The sequence below is a fragment of the Mobula birostris genome, chromosome 27, assembly GCF_030028105.1.
Source record: "Mobula birostris isolate sMobBir1 chromosome 27, sMobBir1.hap1, whole genome shotgun sequence".
Taxonomy (NCBI): domain Eukaryota; kingdom Metazoa; phylum Chordata; class Chondrichthyes; order Myliobatiformes; family Myliobatidae; genus Mobula; species Mobula birostris.
Window position 1 is genome coordinate 25,846,404 of NC_092396.1, and position 21,890 is coordinate 25,868,293.

Here is a 21,890-nt window from a genome sequence, read left to right on the forward strand (position 1 = left end):
TTTGGAAATTGGCGGCTTAAGTCTGTCAGCCACTGGTATGAAACAGAACAAAGGAAATAGCATGTTTGGGGAAAGGAGAGTGAAAAGATAGCAAGAGAAATGAAGGGGGGAGGGAGAGGGTGAGAGGATGAGAGGGGGAGGGGGAGAGAGACGGAGGGAAACAGAGGGGGAGGGAGAGGGAAGGGAAGGGAGAGGGGAGAGGGAGAGGGGGAGAGGGGAGGGGGAGAGGAGAGAGGAGAGAGGAGAGAGGAGAGAGGGGAGAGGGGAGAGGGGAGAGGGGAGAGGGGAGAGGGGAGAGGGGAGAGGGGAGAGGGGAGAGGGGAGAGGGGAGAGGGGAGAGGGAGGGGGAGAGGGAGGGGGAGAGGGGAGGGGGAGAGGGGAGGGGGAGAGGGGAGGGGGAGAGGGGAGGGGGAGAGGGGAGAGGGGGAGACGGAGAAATGGAAAGAGGGTGTGTGTGAGTGAGCTTATGCAAATGGGAGTGAGAGCAGAAGAGAATGGGAGAGACAATGAGAGGGAAGGATTATAAAGGAATACTTTCTCAAGTTATGGCTCTATTCAATGGTTTAAACTTCATACCCACTTATCTTGATCATCAGTACTTATTGCCCACCATTAATTTCTCTTGAGAGGATGGTGGTTTGTTACCCTGTTAAACTGCCATGAACATTATTGTGAAGATGCTCACAGATGGGTTTCCAGAACTTTGCTGTTTTGGGATATGTGTTAAGATGGTCTCTGATATGAGCATCATGTTATTGAGGAACAATCAACTCCCTGCCTTTGTCCTGGACTCTGTTACCTTGTGTTCGATGTTGTTGCAGCTGTTGCCATCAGAACTGGGAGGAAGGGAACTCCATCGCACGTCTGAGTAGTCATTTCTAAAGCTGAAAATCCTTTGGAGAGTCATGTAGCAAACCACCTACTGAATATCTAGCCTCAGGCCTGCTTTGGAGGCCATGGTATGGCCCAAAGCCCACAGTCCTTTCCCTTCCACAGATGCTGCAAAACTTGCTGAGTTCCTCCAGCAGATTGCTGGCTCAGATTCCAGCATCTGGTTTTTATTGAGTCACCCATGGCAGGTATGTGGTTTATTCTGAGTTTCTATTCAGTGATGACTCTCAGGATGTGGGTGGGTGAGAGTTCAGCAGTGGTTATACCTCTGATTATCAGGAAGCAGTGACTACCTTCTCTCCTATTGGAAATGTTTGTTAGCCACTTCCATTTGCATCAGTTGAAGGCTGAGTGAGAACCCACAATTAGTGAGGCTGTAACATCCTACAGAGACTCTGGTGGCCGTCTCGAGGGGCTGAATAGTCCACCAATCCCATGAGTTTGTTGGACAATTTTAGGCAGCGAATAGCACTATCAAACGTCCTCCCAGGAACGGACACTCAACGGAGAGAGCCTACCTGCCAGATCAGACATCTTGGCGTTTGCACCAGCCAGATCCCTTCTCAATCCCACGATAACATCCTGCTGGGCCAGGATCTGCATCTGACACTCTGCTAGCTCTTTCCTGAAGGGGGCATAAAACACCGGAAAAGAATTAGATTTTTTAAAAAAATTGGCAACATTTGATCAAATAGCAAAATGAAACTATGCTGTTCATATAAAATGGTGCAGAACCAGATGAATACTAATTTGAAATGAATCTTCTAAATGCCGTGCTCTGACATACTGCTGGTGGTGCTAGCCCCTGGGTAGCACTGGTCTCTTCCACAGTAATATGGTCTGGCAGCGAGCGGAAATTTTCTTTATCCATTATGCTGGGAACACCAGCAGCTCTGTGGAATATCACAGGGACACAGAGTAAGAGCTCTACTCGTCTGTACAAATAGCTGCAGTGACTGATGGATACACTGCCCTGCTCAGAATAAGAAATCTACCAACATGCACAGCGATGGTTAGGCAGGAAGATCAGCTCACCAGCAGCAGGGTAATTCAGTGTGCATTATGTGGTACTGAACTCCATCGCTCAGTAATCAGCTTGTCATCCAACTCTTCACGGGCACTCCCAGGGGTGATTTGCGATCCCTTCACCTCCAGGCATCCAGTGATCTTACTTACTGCATGTCCGCTGCACCCAGAGGAGCAGTCTTACAGTGGGGGAGTCCAAGACCAGCCTCAGAGCAGAGCGACGTCCATTTACTTTACTTTATACTTTATTGTTGCCAAACAATTGATACTAGAACGTACAATCATCACAGCGATATTTGATTCTGCGCTTCCCGCTCCCTGGATTACAAATCGATACTAAGTATTAATAATTTAAATTATAAATCATAAATAGAAAATAGAAAAATGGAAAGTAAGGTAGTGCAAAAAATGGAGAAAATGGAGAATGGAGATGAGGAATTTCTTTAGCCAAAGGGTGGTGAATCTGTGGAATTTGTTGCCACAGGCGGCTGTGGGGGTCAAGTCATTGGGTATATTTAAGGCAGAGGTTGAAAGATTCATGATTAGTCAGGGCATGAAGGGATACGGGGAGAAGGCAGCAGATTGGGGCTGAGAGGGAAAATAGTGAAATGGTGGAGCAGACTCGATGGGCCAAGTGGCTTCATTTTGCACCTCTATCTTACGGACATGATCCATTCAGCTGTATGCAGTGAGTGACACCTGTATGAACCCAGCTCTGCACACACCTGTGTCAAGTGAGTGACTGTTCCTGGGTTCTCACTCTGAAACAGACACCAAGTGTTGCTGGAAGATTATCAGCTTGGTAAAGGTGACCTGCCTGGAACTCGTTGGTCTTCCCACACAGCAAGATGTCTGTAAGGGAACGCTGCCGATAGGCTCGCTCCAGGCTGCAGGAGTACCTGCAAAGGGATACACTGACGCTTGGTGCAGCCTAAGCAAAGGCTCTGTGGGGAATTACCACAGTATAGCCGTCTGCCGCTATATGACATGCAGGGACTGAGTTGGATGAGAGAAGCCCTTCAACCTAGAAATGGTGTATCACCCTAGGGGCTCACATGAGCGTTGTTGCTCCTTTCCGCGTCTTCTGCATTTGAGAGGCTTCCCTCACCCACCTCAGCCCCTGCATGTCACATAGGGAGCGGAAGAAGCCTATACTGTGGTACTTCCCCCACAGAGCCTTGGATACACCAGAGGAGCAAAGAGCATCGGGCAGCAACCTTGCCGCTCCTTTAGCGTTTTTGTCTGCGTTACAAGGCCAGTTGCTAGCTCGACGCTCAACCCCGCACGGATGGAAAGTGTGTAAAGAGTAGGCTGGATTCGAACCCAGGACCACTCGCCTCAAAGTCTGGTGCCGTCGCCACTACACCACCGGCCCGCAGTGACTATGGAGCTATGCTTTAAAATAGAAGTGTTAACACAACTGAATGCATTGCCCATATGACACTGAGAACGTAAAATTATTTTTTTCTGCTCTGTATTTATTCTCTTGTATATATTACGAATTTTAAAAAAAATCTTGGAAGAACATTACACACACCTGTACAGCCACAGACCTGCTCATCTATCAACTAATTGAAAATGCCACCAGCAAACCTATTTAGCACCAATAACTAACCACAGAAACCCGGGAGGGAAATCTGTAACTTGGTTCTTACTGCCCTATCCGGAAAGGGTTCTTCATAAACTGAACCCAACTAGAAAATGACCAGACAGTACAGAAAAAAAACTGCCAGATCTCATAGATCAAAACTGAAATCAATTGTCAATAACTACCGAAAATGGGATGTGAGATCGTTGGTCAGGATCACTCGGGTAGACAATTTCCAGAATTATACCCATGCTTTCTCTTAGCAAGTGGGCTGAGGTATTGAGAAAGGCAATACATTCAATTATGGGATCCCAGCAACTCAGGAACTAATGAGAAAGTCGTCAACAGCAGTCTGGGGAGAGCCTGAATTAAAAAAAAGACAAATCAGTACCATTGATGCTAAACACCAGTTTCTGCAGACTAATGTTTGTTCCTGTGGGAATCACCTGGAGGAAATTCCTGGAATACACCTGCTACATGCTCCACTACTCATCAGCTGATTGAGCAATTCCTGAAATTCATCTACACTACAGAAACTCCGACATACATCCAGGATACCAGTTCACGCCGATCTTCACCGCCATTTTGTGCCACATGGCTTCCAGATCCATTTTCAAGCTTCTTGATTCGGGCCCTCCGAGGACCCCAGGTACTGACTGCTTCTCCCGCTGTGTTCTACCCGGTGCCTGGTGCCCCTGTCCCAGTCGCTGCCACAACTCCGGGATTCCCTCTCCGCCGCCTGCAATGAACCTGTCTGATACTTCATCCCCTGCCGGATCCGCGCTTTCAATCGCTGGTTCTTCGCCGCTCTCACGTCCAACAAGGATAGCCCGTCTGCAGACTGCAGAACCTGCCGTCTCCAATGTCGGCAGCCACGGACGTCCCCAGACCACGATCCCCACTGCCGACCTCTATGCCAGCCGATGCCAGTCCCGTTGAAGGGTGTCAGCCTGAAACATCCACCGTTTACTCTTGTCCGTAGACGCTGCCGGGCCTGCAGAACTCTCCAGCATTTAGCATGCCATGCCAAAAGAGATGGGGCCCACGCTCAGTTTCAGAGTGGGAAACAGATCGGGACTGAGAAATGCAGATCACATAAAGCCTCATACTTCAGCTCCTTGCTCACCAACAAACAGCTTGAGGGAGAGGTCTGAAGGAACAATTTGTCATCTGTGCTTCTTTTCTTTATTCTGGTCTTGTGCTTATCCAAGGGAATTCATCAAAATTCAGAGCAAAATTAAAATCCAACACTTTATACGTTTACAGCGACACGTTCTCAGCATCATTGTGCAAACAGTGGCCAATTAGCAGATTGTTTATCCTTCCACTGTTCAGGAGGGATTAAAATAAAATGCTTGGGATCCATGTTAATACTGTAGCCTTCTTCTGCAGTCTCGGTTGATAATCGGTCTGTGGTAACAATGTAATAACAAGCCTCTTGTTCTCACTGGGGTAGGCGACACTAATTGCTGGAATGATACATTTTCTTTCGCAAAGACCCAGTGTCAGCAACAGCCTTCCGATCAAATATGGTGCAGATTATAGATAAAGCGAATATTCTGCTTCATTAACCCGCCAAAGGGTGAGGGAGACACAGAAGCACAGCTAGTAGCGATGTTGCTTCAGTAACCCGTGTTCAATCCCAATTTCTACTACCATCTGGATGAAGTCTGGATGTTCTCCCTGTGGGTGGGCTTCCTCTCACACTTGCAGGTTTGTAGGTTGATTGACATCTGTCAATCTTCCCTATTGGGGATAAGTGATCGAACATGGGAGGCGAGTGGGTACTGATGGGAACACGGGGAGAGTGAAAAAGATGGGACTAGAACTAAAAAGAACTAATCCTTCTTATTCTGGCTTCTGTCCCTTTCTTTTCCAGTCCTGACGAAGGGTCTCGGACTGAAACATTGACTGTTCATTCCCCTCTGCAGATGCTGCCTGACCTGCTGAGTTCCTCCAGCCTTTTGTGTGTGTTGTACTACGTTAAAACTGGCCCAGTTTAAAAACTGCTAGCTGAACGCCAAGCCTCACTTGAGGTGTTAGCCCGCCTTTTATTTTTCAAAGTAACACACACACAATGCTGGAGTAACTCAACAAGCAAAGCGGAATCTATGGAGCGGAATAAGCAGTCAACATTTTGGTTTTTATCTTTCAAATATATGTTGATCTGCCAACTATTTTCTGCACCTCCTGTTATGTTTTCATTTTAAGAGAATTCTTCAGTTTACGGGAAGACTGAGGTGAATTTTCCCAGAATTAGTAACTTTTCAACAAAATCCAGCAATTTGCCTTCTTTCCCATAATTCCCAATTGCATCCTTTCCCTCCTCTGTACTTTCCCTTCTCATCCCAGTCCAGTATTTGTATTCTCTGCCCCTATCCAAACATTCCCCAGCCCTCTCTCCTGCTTAACACTTCTCCTGTCTCGTGCCTCCCTTCACTGCCTCTGATACCTGCCTACAGCTGTGAGCCATCTGCAGACTGCAGCACTGCCCTCCCGTGGCAGAAAGCAATGCAGTGAAGCCATTCCCCCTGCCCTTTCCCAACAACAGCAGCCAGCAATGAGCACTTGTGAAGCAGCGATTGGTCCATCTATAGTTGCAAATCTAATGGGACAAAAACCCAGCTGAGATTTATTTGTCAGCCTGTGGAACAACTTGGTAAGTTATCAATTTGTTGGTAGCACAATCGCAAAAAGACTAAACTCCTGTAATCCGTCGAATCTATCCTCATGGTGGGTAGCTTCAGGAAGGCGAATAGTATTGTCAAGGACACCTGCCTCTCTGGCCTTTCCCATTTCCGATATCTTTTGGATATCTTATAGGATCCTAAAAGTCCAATCGTTTAGATATAAGAATAGGTTATCCCGCACTGTTATCAGATTCCTGAACCAATCTCTCCCTTCATACCTCTTTCCCGGTGGTGCTACCACATTCTTGGACTTTTCATTCTATCTCTCATTGATTACGTTATTAACGTCATTTCAGTATTTTGTTTTTGCACTACAATATTTATGCCATACCCCAGCCCTCTGCTTTCCACAGGGATCGCTCCCTCCGTGATTCCCTTATCCCCTCACTCTCCACTTTCCACAGGGATCATTCCCTCCATCATTCCCTTGTCCAACCCACTCACTGCTTTCCATGGGGATCGCCCCCTTTGTGATTCCTTTGTCTCCTCACTCTCCACTTTCCATGGGGATCGCTTCCTCCATGATTCCCCTGCACCCCTCGATCTCCGCCTTCTGCAGGGGTTGTTCCCTCTGTGATGCCCCTGTCTCTGCACTCACTGCAAGGGTTCACTCCCTTGTGATCCCCTTGTTCTCCCAGTCTCCGCTTTCCACAGGGACCGCTCCCTCCATGATTTCCCCTGTCTCCCCACTCGCTGCTTTCTGCATGGGTTGCTCCCTCCACGATGCCCTTGTCCTTCCATTCCCTGCAGGGATCACTTCCTCCGTGACTCCCTTGTCATCAAACACATCTTTCCTCCCCACCCCCCCGCCACTCTCAGCTTTCCACAGGGATCTGTGATTCCCAAGTCCATTCATCCCTCCTGGTACTTAACCGTGCAAGCAGCCAAAGTGCTACACCTGCCCATTGACCTCCTCCCTCACCTCTATCTAGGGCCACAAACAGGTAAAGCAACACTTCACCTGCCAATCTGCTGGGGTTGTCCATCGTGTCTGGTGCCCCTGATGCAGCCTCCACTACGTTGGTGAGACTCATCGGAAATTGAGGGACTGCTTCATCAAGCGGAACTTCCTGGTGGCCCAAGATTTTAATTCCTATTCCCATTTCCGTTCTGACACGTCGGTCTACGTCCTCCTCTTGTGTCACGATGAGACCACCTTCAGGGTGGAGAAGCAACACCTTATATTCCATCTGGGTGGCCTCCAAACTGATGGCATGAGTATCGATTTCTCCTTCCAGTTAAAAAAAAAAATCCCACCCTCTCCCCTCTTATTCCCCTCTATGGCCTCTCATCTCTTCTCACCTACCCAACACCTCTCTCTGACACCCCTCCTTCTTCCATGTCTCCCATGGCTCCCGCTCCCCTCCTATCAGATTCCTTTTTCTCCAGCCCTTTACTGTTCGCACCCACCTGGCTTCACCTGTCACCTTCCAGCCATCTGTCCCCTCCCTCATCACATTTTTGTTCTGGTGTCTTCTCCTTCTTTTCCAATCCTGAAGAGGGGTCTGGGCCTGAAATGTTGACTGTCGGTTCATTTTCACGGATGCTCCCTGACCTGCAGGTTTCCTCCAGCTTTTTGTGTACGATTCTGCTTTTTGTGTTCATCGTTGCATTTACGTATTGTTACCATGTGTACCGTTTGGGCTTCATGTACTGTGAGCTTCATGCAGACAAGGAATCTTAACTGAATCCTGATGTATAAGAAAATAAATTAAACTAAACCTTCAAAAAAGTATGGGGTCATAAGCCCACAGTTTGCTCCTGGGTACACCGTACGTAAACCTGATGATAATATTTATGCCTTTCACTTTGACTCATTAGGACACTCACTGGAGTGCAGAGCAGATCTGTTCCTGTGCATGAATGTCGGATGCTGTTGGCAGCATCAAGGGTGACGGCGTTTGCACCAGCTGCTTCATGGACCGATTCCTCTCCACCTCTTCCGGATCCTTCCTAGCATCTGCAGAAAGAAAGCAGAAAGACATATCCTGAGCTGGTAAGCGATGGGTTCAAGGGAACCTTACATCACGGCCCTTAACCGTCATGTCATTCCTGGTCAGGGTATTCCAGCGAAATGGGAATCGGCTGTGCTAGGTCCAGAAGCTGCTACTTTACTTAGCAGGAATTAACTGTAGTGTGGGTGCACTAATTCCCCAGAATGAAGCTGGATCAGTCCTTGTCCAGGGCAGAGATCACAGCACATCGAAGCAAATACTGACGGGGACAGAGAAATTTTCTTTCCTTTTACGTCTGTCACAAAATTACATGGACTGGAGAAACTACATTCACAGCTTTGCAGGTTTGGGGCAGACGGATGGGACAGCTGGTCATTTTCTGTGTTCAGCACCAGCATTTACGGAAAGAAAATGCATTTAAGTATTTAATGATATCGATATTTATGCAGGAAATTTAAAGCCTCCATCTGCTGTGCAGTTTCATTTCTGCCTTTTAATGGAATTTATCAAGTAACACTGCTTATAAAGGCTATAGCTGCTCTGGGATAAGCAAATACCAAGACTCTAATCCATTGTAACGTTGGAGGCGAGGACCAGTTTTCTTGAGTCAGCTATTCCATTCCTTTAAAATTCATGCCATTTCCTGCATATTTTTATTCTTTTCCTCTCTAAAGATAACACATTGTATTAAGTATTGTCCAAAGCCAATTGACTCAATCTATTAACCTGTCAGGTCACTTCTCTTTCCAGTGCTGCCTGGAATATGTTAACTGTTTTCTCAAGTAAAATTAAACCACATATATCAGGGAGTCGGTTTTGTTTTCTATCTTCCGATTTCAAAGTTACATATTAATCACCAGTTCTGTGTTCTGACAAAAGGCTACAACCTGAAACGTTTTCTCTGTTCCTCTTTCCACAGTTGTGAGCAGACTTGCTGGATCTTTCCAGCATCTTCCTGTTTTATTTCACATTTCCAGCATCTGCAGGATTTTTTTTTAAATTTCCATTAATCATCTGTTCCTGTAGGAGGAGGAGCTTAGGAGAGACAATGGCGCCTAACAGCAACTTCTGTGCTTGCATTTTCGGAAACAGCTCTATTTCTATCATTAATCTCTCTATTTTTCCCTTTCAGGGTTCTTTTGAAAACCCTGACCTGGAGTTACACACTGACTTTGCAGGAATGGGACCCGCTCTCGGGGTCTCACAACTAGCTGCTATTCAATATACCAAGGATGCGACCTAGGAGATTAGCTTGCCTTCGGAGTTTCAGGATTTTGTGGCTCCGGAGGCGGGCGGACCGAAGGTCGGTGCCTCTGTGGGGAATCAGTGTGTCGTGGGAGACGGAAGATCGAAAGCAGCAAGCTGGCTGCTGGCTGTGTGCCCAGAGACCCGAGTTCTTTGGGCTCAGAGCTCGGAAAAAGCAACGCAATGGACTTTTATCATCGTAAATTAGTGAGTTGCTTGTTATGTCTCCCTTCTCGCTGTGAAACGGAGACACCTCTTTTTCCCTTATTAGGGAGAGAGAGAGCCTGTGGTATGTCAAATACTGGGTGAACGAGTAGTCTTTGGGGTAATGCAAGTCTGCGTCTTTATTGATGCTTTGCTGCATGCTTGAGTGCTTGGTGGGGGGCGCCGATGCTTTTTTTTTGCTGGTGGGGGAGGGAGCTGCTCTTTATGCATGGGAGGGGGCTTTGGGGTTCTAACATTTAACCGTCATTCATTGTTTGGGGCAATCCTCTGTTTTCATGGACAGTTGCGAAGAAAAAGCATTTCAGGATGTGCAAACGTATATTGTATACATTTCTCTGACATTAAATGTACCTTTGAAACCTTTGCAAAAGTTGCCTCTCCACATTGTTATATTCCCTCCAATATGATCCCAGCTTACACGCTTTGAAATACTTCTCACAGCTTTTGAACATTTGTTCAAATATCTGCTTTGTAACAACTGTATCTCTAAGTTTCAGTACCTGTAACCTAATCCTGTCCTACGCTCTTTGATGTGATACTTTTCCTCACACCTTCTAAAAATTGTACAAATACTTCCTTTGTAACTATGTCTAAGTTTTCCCTATTGCATCCTGTACATAATACTCAAACACATGTAACATGCTGTAAGGTTGCTCTAGCATGCTGCTAATGTAATGGCCTCTCTGTAATGTTTCACTGCTAATGTAATGGTTTCCCTGTAGCAGCAATGTTTGGGTTACAACTAGAGATAACGGGGTTTGGAATGCAGGGGCTAGCCAATGAGAGAAATGTTGTTCTTTCTTGTGAGTCTAGAAGAGAGATTTTCACAGTCTCTTGCCGGGGAGAGATGAGGAGAGACGACGCCAATGGAGAGAGTTGGTGGACCGCTGGATGTAGTGGACTTGGAGCGAGGGTCCGAAGGTCAGTGACGATTGGAGGAGGTCAATGGTGGGCGACCGGCTTATTAATGAGCTCCAACGTTTGCGCATTCGACTGTTTCATGAGAGGGGGCCCTTTTTCTTCTTTTTTGTTTCCATTACTAACCATATAGTCAAATTAAGAATTGTAAAGCTCAATCATTTAATCATGTATTGTGTACTGTTTGTTATTTTGGGGTACTGATTTGTAACAGGGGACACATCGTGCAGCATCCACCCAAACGAGATTTGATAAGTTTGGCCAAGCCGGGGGCTATCACCCCCTATATTAAGCCACTAGCCGAAGTGAGAGTTACATCCAGACCTAGGATATAGCACAGACACACACAGGGCCTTTAGCCCAAGATATTGTGCCAACCTCCATAAACCTACTCTACGATCAATCTAACCCTTCCTTCCTACACAGTCGATAATGTCCATTTTTCTCAAATCCATGTCCCTCTCTAAGAGTCTTTTTAATGTCCCTATTATATCAGCCTCTATCACCATCTCCATCAGTGCATCTCAGGCTCCCATCACTCTCCGTGTGAGGAACATACATCTGACATCTCGTCCTAAACATTCCTCCAGTCACTTTAGATGGATGTCCTCTGGTATTGACCATTGCAGCCCTGGGAAAAGGTGATGGCCATCCACTCTATCCTCTCTCGAGTCACCTCTCATCTTCCGTTATTCCAAAGGGAAACTCCCTAGCTTGCTCAAGCTATCCTCATAAGACCTGCTCTCTAATCCAGGCAGCATCCTGGAAAACCTCCTCTGCATCCTCTCCAAAACTTTCACATCTTTCCTACAGCGAGGCAACAAAAATATTGGGTACTAGAGGACCTCATCCATAATGTACATTAATCCATCCTCTTTTGTGAATCCATCCTGCCTGATAATCTCCCTTTATGTTGCAGGATCCCATGAATATGAAGCAATTACTCTATGGTTTAGTTCATGTCATGTTCTCTATCCTGTACAATTACCTTTCAATTTTCCTGACAGGATCATTCTTTCCTCTTCTGCCACCTGTTGCTGTTTACTGACTGTGAGCAGCCTCTCCTCCAGGGCCACGATTGTCAGAGAATGTTGCCGGATCTGCTCCTTGAACTCTGTGACCTCCTGTAGGTGACTCCGTCCCTCAACTTCAATTCGATTCCTGAGCTCCTGGCTCTCTGCTTTCTGCTGTCGCTTCTGAGCTGCCAGCTCCTCGCACAGACCAACCTCAGCAAACCAAGGAAAACCACGGTAAAAAGACAATAAGGATAATACACAGTGAAGGTATTCCAAATAACTAGAAGGAGGAGAACAAGCTCTTTGAAGATGGACGGCAGTGAAGGAGAAAGGGCACTTCATGATGGAATTTTGTGCAAGTTCTGTTCACGGTGTGTGGCACGTGGCCAAGTGGTTAGAGTGTTGGACTAGTGATCTGAAGGTCGTGGGTTCATTGTCATAGTCATAGTCATACTTTATCGATCCCGGGGGAAATTGGTTTTCGTTACAGTTACACCATAAATAATTAAATAGTAATAAAACCATAAATAATTAAATAGTAATATGTAAATTATGCCAGGAAATAAGTCCAGGATCAGCCTATTGGCTCAGGGTGTCTGACCCTCCAAGGGAGGAGTTGTAAAGTTTGATGGCCACAGGCAGGAATGACTTCCTATGACGCTCTGTGTTGCATCTCGGTGGAATGAGTCTCTGGCTGAATGTACTCCTGTGCCCATCCAGTACATTATGTAGTGGGTGGAAGACATTGTCCAAGATGGCATGCAACTTGGACAGCATCCCTTCAGACACCACCGTCAAAGAGTCCAGTTCCGTCCCCACAACATCACTGGCCTTACGAATGAGTTTGTTGATTCTGTTGGTGTCTGCTACCCTCAGCCTGCTGCCCCAGCACACAACAGCAAGCATGATCGCATTGGCCACCACAGACTCATAGAGCATCCTCAGCATCGTCCGGCAGATGTTAAAGGACCTCAGTCTCCTCAGGAAATAGAGACGGCTCTGACCCTTCTTGTAGACAGCCTCAGTGCCTCGGCCTCGGCCAAGGCAGCGTGTGTGTCCTTGAGCAAGGCACTTAACCACGCACTGCTCCAGTCTACCCAGCTGAGAATGGGTACCAGCAAAATGCTGGGGGTTAACCTCGCGATAGACTGGTGTCCTACCGGGGGGGGGGGGGGGGTGGTCTCATACTCTCAGTTGCTTCACGCCACGGAAACTGGCATAAGCACCGGCCTTATGGGCCACAAGGCTCCTGACAGATTTTAATCTGTTCACGGTGATCATTTGCTACCCTGATTTCCCATTAGTTTGTGTACTGGTGTCTCTCCATATTCAGCATCCTTGGGTGCATGCCCCTCTCTATGGCCCCATGTTTGAATCCAGAGGCTACTGTACGGGAGCAACGAGGAGCTTCGAGATCTGTCTAGCCAAGATCATGAAGTGCCAGTCAACATGTGGTTCAAATGGGTGCTGCTTAACAAAGACAGATACTTTTAAAGAGATATGGAGTAAAAAGTAAGTTAGTTCCACAAAGACCCATTTTTTTCCTAATTATTTATCTAACCATTGCTTCACATTTCTTCATGTGAAGAGAGAATTCTTAACATCTTTTGTCGGTGTCAACTGCACCATTACAGCTTTCGATGTCAGTAGTTTGTTCAAACATGTTAATGATTTATATTTCAGAATAGAATAATAAAATGTTTAAAATACTCAAGATAGTCAGGAAAACTTGAGCAGTAGTCTGTTCCAACACCCTTTCAACTTTGACTCAGCTTGTTTCAGCCTCAGTATCAGTTCAACACCTTTGATTAGCCAGCCACCTCAGCCTTGAATTCTGCACTTCCAGCATTCACCTTTCATTTGTCATTTACTAGAAATTCCTCAACAACGATGGCCCAACATGAAGTGCACAGGGAAGTCATTCACCACCAGCAACAGTGGCAACAGCCAGTGGCTGCAATGCTGGCAAAGCTTTCGAGGCAGCCCTGGGAAAGCTTCCTCAGAAACGTTAGACCTTGCCAGGGGAGAGGTCTTTTGTTCAACTCAATAATAAAAATGGTGTTATTGTAGGATTAGTGTTCACAGATGTTTGATGAGTCATGTACACGCAGTCAGCTGAAATGCTTGTTTCTGTGCAGTATCTCTCTATGACAATAGACAACAAAGCTTTTTCTTGGACAGAGAGAGGGTGGAGGAAGGGAACTGAGGACGGGGAGCTGTCCAAGGTAAAGATTGAATTGGGGTGGTGGTGGGCAGCAGGAGTGGATCCTGGAGAATAGAAGGTGGAGAAATGGAGGGAGGGAGGATTGCCAGAGAGAGAAGAGGAGGACAGAGTTGGAAGGAAGGTGTAGGGGGTGTGAGGGGAGGAATGGGAGGGGATGTCTGGAGGGGAAGGGAAATGGGTGAAGAAGGGTGGAGAGGAGGGAGTGAACAAGGACATGTATGCCTGGAATCACCCATGTGCCAACGCAGAATTTTGCTCTTGAGAAGCCCATGAGATAATGACTGTGCGATGACTACTCCAGGTAGGAAGAAATGAAACACAGGCATCTTCAGAACCCAGACAGTATGGACCATGGGCAGTTACAACAGTGTCAGGCCTGATTCTTGCATCATTATCATAGCTTGGAACCCAAATGACATGGATGTCACTTCTCTTAGTGAGATACGATGAAAAAATAAAAACCTGGGAAGAAGAATGTTACTTTCATCAGGAAGGTTTCACTGTCAAGAATGAGATAGATAGGCTGCCGTTTCCATGACATCCCCTGTGGGATAAGTGGATCTCTCATGACCTTCCAGTTTACTCTAACCTGGAAGCCACAGATGAGGTGAAGAAGGAATTCTGCTCCGAGCATGAGAAATTCCAAAAGGAAAGAGTAGGGGAAGCTAACTCAAGTAGAGTTTCTTCACGATCACAATGAAACTCTAGGAAGATGATCCTGTTCTTATCAACATCCTGTTTCTCATCATGGCAACTCCCTCCAAACAGGTACCATCACCATTCAGGTTACGTCAATGTCCGAGTGAGAGACCGTACTTCACCTGTGCCGCAGTATAGAAACCAATGGCTCTATCGTCTGGTTCTTAGCAGCAACTGAAACAGTGTGACATGAAAACTGACATCTACAGTCAATCAGGCAGGTCTTTTCTCAGGCAGTTCCTCACACGCTCTCACTTCCAGGTACTACAGAGTGTCCAGAGGACCCTGACTGCCCAAGACTGCAATGGAGTGCACCACATCTGGCCTGGTCTTGCTGGGAGACCACACTGAAAGGAGCTTGTTTTGTTTTTTATTGAGATACAGCACGGAATAGGCCATCCCAACCCCTCAAGCCACACCACCCAGAAATCCCCCAACTTAATCCTGGCCTAATCAAGGCCAATTTACAATGACCAATTAACTGACCAACATGTATTGTCTTTGGACTGTGGGACGAAACCATATCACCTGGAGGAAACCCTTGTGGTCACGGAGAGAACATACAAACTCCTTACAGGCAGCAACGGGAATTGAACCCAGGTCGCCTGTACTGTAAAGTGTTGTGCCACCAATAGCGTAAGTGCATATATGCTTCCTGAAGAACAACCAGCTGACATCCATACTTCAGGTACAGCAAAGCCTCTGGTGCAGTTAGCATCCCCGCTAAAGTTCTAAAAGTTGGAGTTCCTTACACAAACTTACAGCCTACTTTCCTTTATTGGGAAGGAAGCAGTGATGTTGGCAGTGTTGTAATTACAATCATTTTCAAGAGAAGACCTCAAACTTCTTTCAACCCTAACTTTTCCCGTTTCTGATGAAAGGAACTAGGAGAAGTTAAAAATAAATAAATGTTTTACTTCTAATTCTCTCTTGACAGATGCAGTTGACTACTTCCAGCCTTTTCTGTTAATACTACAGATTTCAAACGTCTGCTATGTTTTGCACTAGGATTTTTGAGGAATTCAGCAGAGGATGGATAAGCGAGAAGGAGGAGAGGATCAAAAGGTAACAGGAAGAAAGCCATCATAAGTGATCCCCCAGCAATGGCGGGATGGAATCAGGCCCGTGCTTTCTGACTCAGCCGAAAGAAGCCAGAGAGGTGCTGAATGGTAGCCAACTGTGTGAAAGAGCAGTCAGCTCAAGCACATAGACAAGACGTAGACTGCCTTTGTCACAATCATACACCATGTCAGTTCTGTCTGGTTCCCAAAGGCAGTAAGTGCTGCACTGCCTGAGATAACTGCCCTTTAGATGAAAAATGACACCCTGTCTGCTCACTCAAATACTGATAAAAGATGCCCCATGTGACTCCTTCCAGGAACAAAAAGGAAGTTCTTCCAGAATCCTGATCAATTACTAGAAATCTGTGAGCTTTCACTTGCCGAGATGACTGCCAGTGACTAGGGTGAGTCAATGTAATTTGGCAGTCAATTCAGCAACTGCCAGCTCACAGATTCCTAATAACCTCACATGAGTAAGTTATTTTAGACAAGTGCTTTGGGATGTCCTGAGCTTGGCAAAGGTGCTGCAGCTGCTGTCCATTTTCTTTAAACCCCTCTGTGAAAGCTTCTCAACTGAAAGCAGCATGTGTAAGCAATAAGGGTGTACCTCCATCTTCCTTGCTTCGTCCAGTGCTTGTGATGTGTTATTCAGCCGCAGTTTCAGCGTCTCCACCTCGTGACACTTCACCGCTGCACTCTGTGAACAAAGACACACAGGAGAGGTGAGATCACCAACCTCTCGGAGGCAATTTATCAGTTCAGCACTGTGGTGTATCAAGAAGGTAAGCAGACTCCTTCTATATGCATCACCTAGTGCCAACCCCTATACATGGCTCCATTAATTAAGAACCTAACCTCTTCCCAGTGAATGCACTGCCGTCAAAACCCCTCCATCCCCCTATAGTGGTATACCATAGCATTGTGGTTGAGCTACACAGGAGTTGCTGGGAAAATTAAAATAAGAGATCGACGTGGAATTTTTAAAATGGCGTGATCAGAAAATCAGATCACAAGAATATGAGTCTGCTGTTAAAAACTCAGCCTGTTCATTAATATCCCGCAGGGAAAGAAATCTGTCTGATCTGACTCCTAACCTGCCAACGTAAATGTCCTACTGGTAGTTAGGGATGGAGGATAAATACTGGCCTTGCTAGTGACAGTAGTATTCTATAACTGACTATAAACCTCACACTGTCCCCTCAAACACATTCACTGCTGTCGTCGGCTCTCTCAGCCCATGAACTAGTGCAGGAGCCTCCTCCTTTCACCCATCCACTGCGGCCGGGCTGTAGCCTCAGCTAGTGCTGGCTAGGTTCAAACTGCACTGCCCACAGCTATCCTACTCTCAGTCACCTCCATCTGCTCTCCCCACTCACCTCTCTCAGCTCCTGGAGACGAAGTTCCGTTTCCTCATGCCTCCTCTTCTCCTCCTCCACTGCTTCCACCCGCTTCTCCTTCTCCAGAGCTAACGCCTCGGCGAGTTGCCCCTTCTCCAGAGCTAACGCCTCGGCGAGTTGCTGTGGGACACAGAATAGTCCATTAATTCACCATGCAGTCATCTGCCTGTGACATTCACACTGGCAGTGAAAGAAGCTTCACCCCTGGGCACATCACCACAGCTTGATTGTCTCTACCATTTTGCTCCTCAATCCTGACCTCTGCTGGTGCCATCTGCATGACATTCTCCTTCTGACCAGATAGATTTCCTCCAGGTGTTCCAGTTTCACATTCCAAGGAATTGCTGGTTACTCGGTTAATTGGCTGTTGTATGTTGCTAGTGTGAAGGTGAGTGATAGAATCTGAGGGGGGGGGGGGTAAAATTGATGAAAATATGGAAAGCAACGTGGAATTAATGCAGGATTAGCGTACCTGAATGTTTGACACTTGGCACAGACCCCAGTGAGTTGAAGAGCCTGTCTCCACACCATTATCTGTGTATGACTGTGGTGGACAGATATTGCTATAATCCACAGCCCTGATGAAGGACCTCAGCCCAGAAAGTCAGCTCTCTATAGAAGTTACCTGACCTGCTGAGCTCCTCCAGCGTTTTTAATGTGTTGCTCTTGATTTTCAGCATCCGCAGAATCTCTTGTGTTTTTGCTATAATCTCAGTCTGCCTGGACTAATTCTCAAACTGGCTACACATAGCGGCAGCTTTTAAACCTGTCATGGGTGGGTGGGGAGTGGGAGGAGGGATTTGTCATGCATTTTACATCCAGACTGAGTTTCCCCATGTAACATCTCTGGTACGCTCTGCTCTGTGTGTCACATCTGTGACCACTTTGAGTACCTGCTCCTGACGACCATCCATCTGGGGAGGGAAGAATGTCCAAAAGACAATTCAGGTGAGCATGAGCTAACATTGGATCAGGCCCAGCTGTGAGAGTGTGACTGAGCTAGCAAACAGGGTGATAAACACACTGCATGCCCAGTAATTATACAGTAATGGATCCAAAGGGTGTGATTGTGTTAGGGTGTATTCTGGAGTTAGGATGTTATAGCAACAGTAGAAAAATGTTGTAGAAGAATGTTAGCAATCACTTAATGGATCTGTTCACCGAACATCAGTAGGAAAATGAGTAATAAAGGATTAAAGAACAAAACACCAGAAAAGAACAAGACGGGACAGAGTCATCAATTCAGGAAAGGGAAAAGCAAGAGAAAATCTGCAGATGCTGGAAATCCGAGCAACACACACAAAATGCTGGAGGAACTCAGTAGGCCAGGCAGCATCTATGGAAAAGAGTACAGTTGCCATTTCCGGCCGAAACCCTTCGGCAGGACTGGGAAAACATATCTGGAAACTGTGTGGTACGAGCTGGCGGCAAAGACATGTTTCCCAGAAAGGATACATGGCTGTCGTAGCGGGTCTGGGTAAGCACATGGTCAGAGAGTTGGAGAGCAGCAGGGATCACAGAGGGGGAGCAGTGAGAGAGGGTTTCTCTGAACTCCTGTCAAAGGGAAGATTTACATCTCTTCCGGAAGAGACTTTGCAGTGTAGTAATCCAGTCGTAATCAAGAGAAAATCTGTAGATGCTGGAAATCTGAGCAACACACACAAAATGCTGGAGGAACTCAGCAGGCCAGGCAGCATCTGTGGAAAAGAGTACAGTCGACATTTTGGGCCAAAACATTGAATTTACTCTTTTCCAGGAAAGGGAAGTCATTTTTTCAAGAACACATGCAATTGAGGACAATCTACTGACATGAAATGAGAATTGATTAACACGCAGAAAGCAATTAGTGGGAAAAATCAAGTCAGGTCTTTCTCAGGTCAGCAGAGACTCGACTAGTGGAGCTGTACAGGAACTGCTGCTTGGGCCTCAGTTATTCACAATTGATATCAAAATGGACCCAGGGGATGGAATATGCCTGTTTCCAAGTTTGGTGATTATAATTAGGTAGCAGCATGAAATTAAGCATCATTGAGAGTAGGAGGTTGTGGTATTGAGGCTTTAGGTGGATTATAGTTTGTATGGTTACTAGGTCCCCTTGGACATGTATGTACATTTCTCAATCCCTCACCATTTAAATCATACTCTGCTTTTCACCCTGCATCAGAATGGATAACTTCCCATTTTTCCCATATTACATCACATTTGTCATGTTCTTGCTCACTCACACAGTTTGTCTTTGATCCACTTGGCTGGGTGGGTGCAGGGAGGGGGAAGCCCCTGGCTGACAAACCTAGAACTAAGGGTCAGGGACTTAGGGCAAGGGATAGAGCATCTAGGACTGAGCCGACGAGCAATCTCTTCACTTGGAAGGTGGTGGACCTTTGGAACTCTTCATCCTGGAGGCTACAAAGGCTCAGTCAACAATCACATCCAAAAACAGAGATCAATAGATTCCTGAATATTAAGGGGATCAAGAGATACGGAGATAGCGCAGGAAAATATTGTTGAGGTAGAACGAATCACGATATTGATGAACGGCAGAAAAGGCCTTAAGTACCAGATGGTCAACACCTTCGCCAGTTTTTGTGAGAGTCGTGTGTGGGGCAAATTTTCCTGCCATTGCTGCACAAAGAATGACCCCGGGTATTGCAGTGGGTGCATACAGATAAGTCACACCAGAAAAAGCCCAGGTGAATTCAGAACAGCGTCATATTATTGAATTCCCAAGCAACTAATTAATCTGTGATGCCCATCTGTCATCTGCAATATATAAAGTTAAATGCCAAGTTCAAAATGGGAGAGAGCAGGGCAAGTTGAACTTCAGCGCTGTGCAAACCCTTTCCAGCCCAGGCTGGGGACTTCTTACCTGCTTGTGTTGCTCTTGAACCTCTGACCGCCAGTGTCTAAACTCTTCCTCCATCTGTTGCTTGCACTGTGCCCGCAGAGCATTCAGCTGCTCCTCTCTCTCACGATCCCTGGAATTCTGCATCTGATCCACCTGCTCCTGTGGGATACATTAATCCATTAGACGGCATCATTCAGGACTCTGGGACAGGGTTGCCAATTCTCCAGATCTGAGCTGGAATCATTAAGGGTTACAGATTAGTCTTTAAAACCTCATTGCAAGCAACCAGGGAGAATATTCCTGGGGCATTAATAAAAGTATAGTGTGTTTTGTTTTATATTTTAATTCATTCACTGGTTATAAAGTATTGGTGATTGGGAGCAGAGGGGTAGGGTGGGTGCTGGAGATGCAAAGTGTTCTGTTAAACATCCAGACAATGATGCCAGCACCAGACAGGCTGCACTTTCTCTTCCAGCAGTGAATTAATCCTCATGACACAGGGCCCAGAAGCAGCCAACAGGAGCTGGCGCACTGCCTTTCAGGAAAACACAAAGCAACTGTGAGAAAAACATTTAATCCGCTGAGGGTACAAAGAGAAAATGTGCGTTTGGTGAGGAGCAGAGGAAAGAATAAAGACAAAGGCCTCGCACACCATGGGCAGCCTGTGTTAAGGCAGGATTTGTCTGCTATAGCAGGACTTAGAATGCAGCAAATGCTTCCTGAGCTCAAGGTGAGAAAGGTAGGCACAGATACCCACCTCCTGATATCTAAAGGGGTTCAGCACAATCGATAGAGAGGTGGTTGTGTATTAGTTCCCCTGGGAGATGTCCGGCTTTCTTTTTATTTTAGTTTTCCAGTATCTGCAGTTGTTTTTTTTTAATGTTTAATTTACTGTAACATTCTGACTGATTATATCTTTCAGTCATTCACATGTTTAGAGACACATGCCACGTCCCCTTCAGATAACGAACACAAGGGAAGGACGGTAGCCTGGGCATCTGACCGCAGGGCTTTTACATGTCATACAAAAGAAAGGGAGGTCAAACTGTGCCCGGGCACATGCGTGTTACCTGTGTGTATACATGAACATGTGTTCGCATGTTACCATGTGGATGCTAAATTGTATGGATATGTACATGTGTACATGCACACGCATATGTGTGTGCTAACAGACGTTGACAGGCATACTCATTGGTCCGATACTGTCTTTTCACTGCCTGTCCTACTTCAGTCCGAGTTCTGTCCACTCACTACTACACTTGTTGATCTGCAGTCAATCCCCGTTTAGCAATCTTAAAATTATCAAATTTGTTTTCAGGTCACTGCATGGTCTTGCCCTTCCCCATATTAGATACGTTCTCCAGCCCTATTTCACTCCAAGGTGTCTCCGCCCTTCGAATTCCAGCCTCTTACCCATCTTCAGACATAATCACCCCATCACCGAGCTTTAGCTTCTAAGGTTCTTTACTGTAATTCTCCAAGTATCTTCACCTCTCTCTCCTCCTTAAAAACCAATCGTTATACCCAAGTATTGGGCCACCTGCCCTGATGTTCAAAGCTCAAAATTCAAAGTACATTTCTTATCAGAGTATACAACCCTGAGATTCGTCTTTGCACAGACAACCACGAAACAAAGAAACACTGTGGAATCCCCTCGAAGAAAAGATCAAACACCAAACACTCAAAGCAAAGAACACATTGCACAAATGGCAAAAAAATAGTGAAAAACACAGAATATAAAACATCAAACGACAAAGTCACTGGAACAGTCTAGGAAAGTCCAGTTCAGTTCAGTTCAATTGGGCTGTGTTGTTTGTTGACTGCAGGCCGCTCAACCAGTCTGCCCAGATCAAAATTGCACAAAATAGCAAAAAAAAGGAATAACTAGGAACCAGAAACACATAGAGGGGGAGGGAGGGGGAAGGAGAGAGGGGGAGAGAGAGGGGGAGAGAGAGGGGGGAGAGAGAGAGGAGAGAGAGTGAGAGAGAGAGAGAGAGAGAGAGAGAGAATGAACAAGAACGAACGGTCACATGCAGGCACCTTCCTTCAGTAGCAGTGAGCAAGAGGGAGAGAGAGACCGGTCAAATACAGGAAGGTGGTGCTGAACAAC

The 21,890-nt window shown here is 46.3% G+C and overlaps 1 protein-coding gene across 5 annotated transcripts in view; it reads right to left on the reverse strand.

The window, feature by feature from the left end:
• LOC140188792 (forkhead-associated domain-containing protein 1-like) overlaps positions 1 to 21,890 on the reverse strand; it is a 149,224-nt gene that overhangs the window by 86,002 nt on the left and 41,332 nt on the right. For all 5 annotated transcript variants that reach the window (XM_072245436.1, XM_072245438.1, XM_072245439.1 and 2 more), the window contains 6 exons: positions 19,802 to 19,939; positions 16,915 to 17,055; positions 16,146 to 16,235; positions 11,527 to 11,764; positions 8,026 to 8,155; positions 1,410 to 1,516 (listed from right to left, as the gene is read on the reverse strand). In XM_072245436.1, coding sequence (XP_072101537.1) covers positions 1,410 to 1,516; positions 8,026 to 8,155; positions 11,527 to 11,764; positions 16,146 to 16,235; positions 16,915 to 17,055; positions 19,802 to 19,939 — 844 coding nt within the window. The remainder of the gene's footprint in view (positions 1 to 1,409; positions 1,517 to 8,025; positions 8,156 to 11,526; positions 11,765 to 16,145; positions 16,236 to 16,914; positions 17,056 to 19,801; positions 19,940 to 21,890) is intronic.